Source organism: Eutrema salsugineum, unplaced genomic scaffold, assembly GCF_000478725.1.
Source record: "Eutrema salsugineum unplaced genomic scaffold, Eutsalg1_0 scaffold_14, whole genome shotgun sequence".
Classification (NCBI taxonomy): domain Eukaryota; kingdom Viridiplantae; phylum Streptophyta; class Magnoliopsida; order Brassicales; family Brassicaceae; genus Eutrema; species Eutrema salsugineum.
In genome coordinates this window covers 4,056,635-4,063,719 of record NW_006256877.1, presented here as the reverse complement: position 1 = coordinate 4,063,719, position 7,085 = coordinate 4,056,635, and the positions used below count along the sequence as shown (strand labels likewise).

General features: G+C 38.2%; 2 protein-coding genes across 2 annotated transcripts; both read left to right on the top strand.

Moving 5' to 3' along the window:
* The first annotated feature begins 286 nt into the window (after positions 1-286).
* LOC18022523 (red chlorophyll catabolite reductase, chloroplastic) lies at positions 287-1,523 on the top strand. The gene is made up of 2 exons (XM_006405529.2): positions 287-673; positions 833-1,523. The coding sequence occupies exons 1-2, from the start codon at positions 326-328 to the stop codon at positions 1,454-1,456; spliced, it is 972 nt and encodes a 323-aa protein (XP_006405592.1). The 5' UTR covers positions 287-325; the 3' UTR covers positions 1,457-1,523.
* A 4,008-nt stretch (positions 1,524-5,531) lies between these two features.
* Positions 5,532-6,765, top strand: LOC18022522 (red chlorophyll catabolite reductase, chloroplastic). Its single transcript, XM_006405528.2, has 2 exons — positions 5,532-5,918; positions 6,073-6,765. The coding sequence occupies exons 1-2, from the start codon at positions 5,571-5,573 to the stop codon at positions 6,694-6,696; spliced, it is 972 nt and encodes a 323-aa protein (XP_006405591.1). The 5' UTR covers positions 5,532-5,570; the 3' UTR covers positions 6,697-6,765.
* The last annotated feature ends 320 nt before the right edge of the window (positions 6,766-7,085 follow it).

The window sequence follows — 7,085 nt, the reverse complement described above, 5'->3', positions numbered from 1 at the left end:
GAGTAAAACAAATTCTGCTCTATTTCTTACAGTCACAGCTTTAGTGGATTCGGTAGATACGCATTTTGGACCAGACAGAAGCTTTGGTAACAGAGAAACAAGCCTCTGCATTTTTCACGTGGACTTTGATACATGAAATAAAATTAGTCATCTGAGACATCGAACACATGTATATTTAACTTGTTCTATAAAGACAAAAAAAAACCGATCTTCTTTAATTTGGTCTGTTTTGCCGACATATATTTTTTCTTATAGACTCCACTGCCCTATTTTTAGCCTCATACACAAAGGAGCTGGTGACTCAGTTCTCTACAGATCGTTTACGATGGGGATAATATCTTGTAACACACTCTTCTCTTCTTCTCCTTCTCTCCCGCCATTAACTCTCCCGACACGAACAAAACCCTCGCGATTCTCGAAGATGCTCAGAGTTCGAGCTCAATTCCAGTTTATGGAGGATCACGACGATCTTCTCCGGCGAAAATTCATGGAGTTCCCGTACATGTCGGCCACAGGCAGGCAGCTAATGGTTGAGCTAATGTCGACAATGGAGGATCGCCTCAAGTCTCAACTCCTCCCCTGTAGCCTCCCGCCGGATGTACGGAACTTCAAGAACCCTAACGGCTCTGCCGAAGCATCTCTTCATATCAGATCCGGCCAGAAATCCTCTCTAGTACGCATTCTGTCATCTGCAATGATTTCTCCGTTTTAGAATGTTGCTTTTAGGTTCATTTGTTTGGTTTTCTATAGCATGGTCACTCAAAAGCAATCCTTGAATTGAATATAGTGATGATTTCCTTAAAATTTGCATTTGTGTGGGTTTTTTTTTCAGATTGATTTTGTTATAGGAAGTTGGATACACTGCAAGATACCAACAGGTGTATCTCTCAACATAACAAGCATCTATGCATACTTAAACTCTTCAACAAAAGCTCCAAACTTTGTGGTCGAAATTGTACAGAGCAGTCCCACGTCGCTCGTTCTCTTCCTCGACCTCCCTCACCGCAAAGACCTTGTGCTTCACCCGGACTATCTCAAGGAATATTACCAAGACACCGCTCTTGATTCATATCGCCAATCACTCCTTAAGCTTCCTGAAATCAAACCCTATGTTACGCCTTCTCTGTTTGTCCGCTCTGCTCTATCTCCTACATCTTCGATGCTTAAAATCGATGTGGAGGAAGAGGAAAAGTTGGAGGAGATCTTAAGTGATCATGTGAGTCCAGCTGCTAAGGAAGTTCTCGGGGTTTGGTTGGACCGATGCGCAAGGAAAGAAGAACAAGAAGAGAAGAGAGTGATGGGAGAAGAAGAGAAATTGGAGTTGGAGAGGAGGGACGAAAACTCTAGAAAGAAGAGCATAGAAGAAGATTTGGATTCACAGTTTCCTAGAATGTTTGGAGAAGAAGTTTCGTGCCGTGTTTTGCACGCCATCAAAGAAGCTTTCGGTGTTTTATAGATCATATCATTTATAGATTATGTAATCATCCGGGGGAAATGCCAAAATTAACCTGGACTAAATTTGATGTGCCGAAATAAATCTGAACTTAAGGTGTCATTTCCATTTATTGGATTTATTAGAAATTAAAATTTTTTTTTTTAGTTTAAGCATTCAATCAAGATATGGGACTGCTCATTAATATGAAAAGTCTCAAAGGATCCTTGAGACTCACTTAGCTCAAGGGATCCTTGATCGAGATTTTTCAACAGATTGGACGGATGTAACCAACCTAATCTCGCGAGCCAACCAGAAAAAAATTGAAAGCTTTTCTCATCTGGTATCTCTTCCAGACGGTCGTCTATAAGCTGTGGAGAAAAAGAAATGATAGAAGACATTGAGCCCAACCATAGCCGGTCTCAAGGCTAATCAAGACTGTGGACAAATCCATCTGAAATCAATTTAGTTCGATAAGGATTTTGGGAGATCATCGATACGAAGAAGGTCTGCAACTCTAGTTTTCTTCAAGACCAGTAAACTGATTAGTCAATTAAGCTGTGCTCAATCTAGCTCAATGTTAGGTTTTTAAATTTCACGCTCGCATTTCATATGTAGAAACAATATTTTTTTCTAGTTTTGAATATAATTTAACATTCATCCAAAAAAAAGATATGAAAAATCTCTTCAGAAATCCATCAACATTTCTCATGTAGTTTAATTAACATAAAAAAGCTTCATCAAAAAGTTTCCTATTCTCACATCCACAAAAAATTTTAGCCTCTGAAGCTTTCTTATTCCACTTCTGTAAACTTCCTTTTTAAGTTATATATTCTAGAGACCATATCCTTAAGCTTAGAAGAGATTTTCCCAGCTCCGAATCTTCATGCTTCTTCGTATATTGGACTTCAGAGTAACCAATTTCCTTAAATCGATTAGCCACATGAGCCCAGCCATCTTCAACTCTTCCTTGATGACGTCTTTATATACGAACAGAAGACTATCCCAAAAATCATTCTCAGCAAGGACTTTGACATTCACAAGAGCCACTTTCAAAGATCATGATGACTCTGAAGCCATATTACTGTGCTCACTTCTCGATTGAGACACCATAATCTTGCAAATTAAATCTAACTTGATTTACACTCACTGCTTTTACAAAGAATAATGAACTCATTAAATATTTATTTAATGTCTAAAATCTTTTACTAAAAATAAATAAACCGAAAAATTGAAACATTTTAACAATAAACCGATTGTTAAATATTTGAAGAAAAACTAAAGAAAATATAACTAAAAATCTTTATTAAAAATAATTAAATAAAATACGCTCATGGTTCCCGGAAGCAACACTGCATCAAATGCCACAAGTACTACTCTTCGTTCTCACCTGAAAAAGAAGAGAGGGATGAGTATTTGGAAAAAAATACTAAGTGAGGGTGTGCTCTTTGAACACACAAGATTCTTTGACATATTATTTGAAATAGCAATAATGTATATACATAATATATGCATCAAACTCAAGCAACAATCAACCTAGAATAACTAACATTATTATTAATATATATGATATTAATATTTTTAAATAAATACAATCATTCAATCATTCAAAACAATCAACCTAGAGATTCTGTAACACATTCCCAAAGAACTTCCATCAATGGTACTCATTCTCTGCCACCATTCACTCTGGGTTTTACAAGTTACCAGTGTCACCACCCTCAACAGGGCTTGACTATGGCTCGTCAGCTCTTTCTCAATCACTAGAGCTTTACAATATTCAGTCACTCACTGTAGACCGTCAAACAATTTATCGATCACTACAACTTAACAATATGAGTTCTTCGTTGTATGCCGTCACATAATATTGTAACCAGATAATTACTATTTCAACTAATGACTAAATAAGTTACAATCCTATTATCATATTCCAGTACTTCTCATTATTAATTATCATCAATAACCAATCATTAACTATTATCAATCAGCATTATCAAATACCAATCATCAATCACGTTTAATACCTACACTAAGCATACACATATTACTAAATCAACTAATATATCTTAGAAATCCACAAACTTTTCTGATAAGATCAAGAATGTAATAGGTGAATAGTAAATGTATTGAATGAGAAAAGAGTATATGTGTTCAATACAAGATATCGGAAATGCATCTACAGGATCTCATAACGATCATCGAGCTAAGCTCATGACGCTTACAAACTCAGAAAATGCATAACAAACTTTATCCTCTATTCTCGTATTTATACTTAGTACAGAAAAGAAAGCCTCTGCTTCGCTCCAAGTCTTTGCTCTTTTCCTCTTTAAGTTGCTTCTCCCACGACTTGAGAGCGCTTCCCCCAACGTGGCCCTTCTCTCTCCTGTAATATATCTGATGATGCTTATCATTTTCCTCACCTTAATATAAAAGAACCTGGAATATCATTTCTCCTGTAATTGCAGTTGGTGAACACCCCTTCATAAGAATACTTCAAAGCTGCCTCGGAAACACGCTCATAACTCGATAACCAACTGTTGGAATCTTGATCCCACCGTTGAAACTAGAGACAGATGTACTGTGAAGTCCTCCATAAAAAATCAGCTCGATCGGACTTAAAACGAGTCATCCACAGTCCTTTGAAGTTGCTGCGTCGGAACAGATTTTTGGGTTGCAGGATGATGCAGATGATTTTTGCGCAGGAAGAAAGCTTCGTTGTAGCCTGACCTTAACTCCGATGACAATGCTGTTTTCTCCTATGGGTTCGTTGCATCGAGGTCTTTCTAGAGACACCTTGATCACGGTTTAACTTTCTCTGAAGTAACATGAATCTTCTTCACAAAATCTCACCTCGGATCTATGCCTTCCCCTTCAACTTTCTTCTTCTCCGAACCTCTCCTCCTCTCGGTGCAACCAACAACCGCGACGGTGGTCGATCAGAACTCTGGTGGCAGTGGATCCTCTTCTGGAGACGTGAAGTTTGTGGTGGTGGAGGTGGTGATCAATGAAGACGAAGACGGTGTGGTGGTGGTGAACGGTGAGCTCCTCTCTCCCTTCCTCTCTTCTCTTTTTCTCTTCTCTTCTCTCTCTTTTCTTCTTTTCTCTTACTCTCGTTGTTCTCTTACAGCAGCTTTTCTTTTCTTTTTGGTTTGACAGGGGTTTTGGTTTTAAAAAAAAAACTAATTAATTGGGTAAAAATATAAATTTGGGTTTAATGAGAACACAAGAAATAATTGGGTTTCTAGAGTTTAGATTTTTTTAAAAAAATTGGGCCAAAGCTAAAGTTTAGGATGTCACATCGATACTTACAAAGTTCTCTAAATTTGGAGAATATAGGTAGGAGGATTGCGTGTTATTGGGTTATTACCTGTAACCCCGCCATCAATGAGGTGAAATGCAGTCGTCTTTCCTTGAATATCTTCATTGGAAAAGTAATGAGGAGGAAAGTAAGTAAGAGCAGCCGATGTGCCAAGGCATATGTCTGATAACTTGACGTCCAAGCTAGGGCTAACAAATTTCTTCAACAACACGGTACAAAGAAAGTTAGTTCAGTTAGATTGATCAAGATGTAACAAGAAATTTTAGATTAAAGATATGTATTATTTTTAGAAAACAGAGAGCGAGAGGAAAATACCTGGTGAGGGTAGTATGATTATGTTTGTTTGTATCTGGTGAAATCTTGTTTTTTGTTTTTTTTTACTTACTGGGCTGTAAATGGTAAATTTAGCAGAGTAAAAAAGTAAGAGAAAAAAAAAACATTATCTAGGGTAAAAGATTACCCTAGGTTTCACTTGAATGGAGAGATAAGAAGTGAATTGAGAGTAAAACAAATTCTGCTCTATTTCTGACAGTCACAGTTTTAGTGGATTCGGTAGATACGCATTTTGGACAAGACAGAAGCTTTGGTAACTGAGAAACAAGCCTCTGCATTTTTCACGTGGAATTTGATATATGAAATAAAATTATTTATCTGGGACATCGAACACATGTATTTAACTTGTTCTATAAAGACAAAAAAAAATCTTCTTCTTTAATTTGGTCTGTTTTGCCTACAGATATTTTTCTTATAGACTGCACTGCCCTGTTTTTAGCCTCATACAAAGGAGCTGGTGACTCAGTGCTCTAAAGATCGTTTACGATGGGGATAATATCTTGCAACACACTCTTCTCTTCTTCTCCTTCTCTCCCGCCGTTAACTCTTTCGACACGAACAAAACCCTCGCCATTCTCGAAGAAACTCAGAGTTCGAGCTCAATTCCAGTTTATGGAGGATCACGACGATCTTCTCCGGCGAAAATTTATGGAGTTTCCCTACTTGTCGGCCACAGGCAGGCAGCTAATGGTTGAGCTAATGTCGACGATGGAGGATCGCCTCCAGTCTCAACTCCTCCCCTGTAGCCTCCCGCCGGATGTACGGAACTTCAAGAACCCTAACGGTTCTGCCGAAGCATCTCTTCATATCAGATCCGGCCAGAAATCCTCTCTGGTACGCATTCTGTCATCTGAAACCTGCGATGATTTCTCCGTTTTAGAATGTTACTTTTAGGTTCATTTGTTTGGTTTTTTGGTCACTCAAAAGCAATCCTTGAATTGAATATAGTGATGATTTCCTTAAAATTTGCATTTGTGTTTTTTTTCAGATTGATTTTGTTATAGGAAGTTGGATACACTGTAAGATACAACCAGGTGTATCTCTCAACATAACAAGCATCTCTGCATACTTAAACTCTTCAACAAAAGCTCCAAACTTTGTGCTCGAACTCATACAGAGCAGTCCCACGTCGCTCGTTCTCATCCTCGACCTCCCTCACCGCAAAGACCTTGTGCTTCACCCGGACTATCTCAAGGAATATTACCAAGACACCGCTCTTGATTCATATCGCCAATCACTCCTTAAGCTTCCTGAAATCAAACCCTATGTTACGCCTTCTTTGTTTATCCGCTCTGCTCTATCTCCTACATCTTCGATGCTTAAAATCGATGTGGAGGAAGAGGAAAAGTTGGAGGAGATCTTAAGAGATCATGTAAGTCAAGCTGGTAAGGAAGTTCTCGGGGTTTGGTTGGACCGATGCGCAAGGAAAGAAGAACAAGAAGAGAAGAGAGTGATGGGAGAAGAAGAGAAATTGGAAATGGAGAGAAGGGACAAAAACTCTAGAAAGAAGAGCATAGAAGAAGATTTGGGTTCACAGTTTCCGAGAATGTTTGGAGAAGAAGTTTCGTGCCGTGTTTTGCACGCCATCAAAGAAGCTTTCGGTGTTCTGTAGATCATGTCATTATAGATTAGCTAATAATCATCATTGTCTAAATAGATTAATATATGCTTCTTCTTTTTTCCTGTCTCAATCACCTTTATTAATACGCGCGAAGTTACAATCGTTGTTTACGAATGCCATATTTGTGATAGACCTATATGCTTGTGTGACGCAAATCGATAATGAGTGAGCAAGAGCATAAAGTAACTTAGACACAAAGATTTGTTAACGGTGTTACCTACATCCTCACAACCTAGTCTAGAACCAATCCACTAAAGTAAGAACGCAACTACCACTCATTGTCTTTTCCGACGAGTATAGTAATACAACAAAAACCCCCAGCAGATCTTTTTTTTTTTTTCTGGTGGGACAACACCAACCACAACCTGTGTGCATCTCAC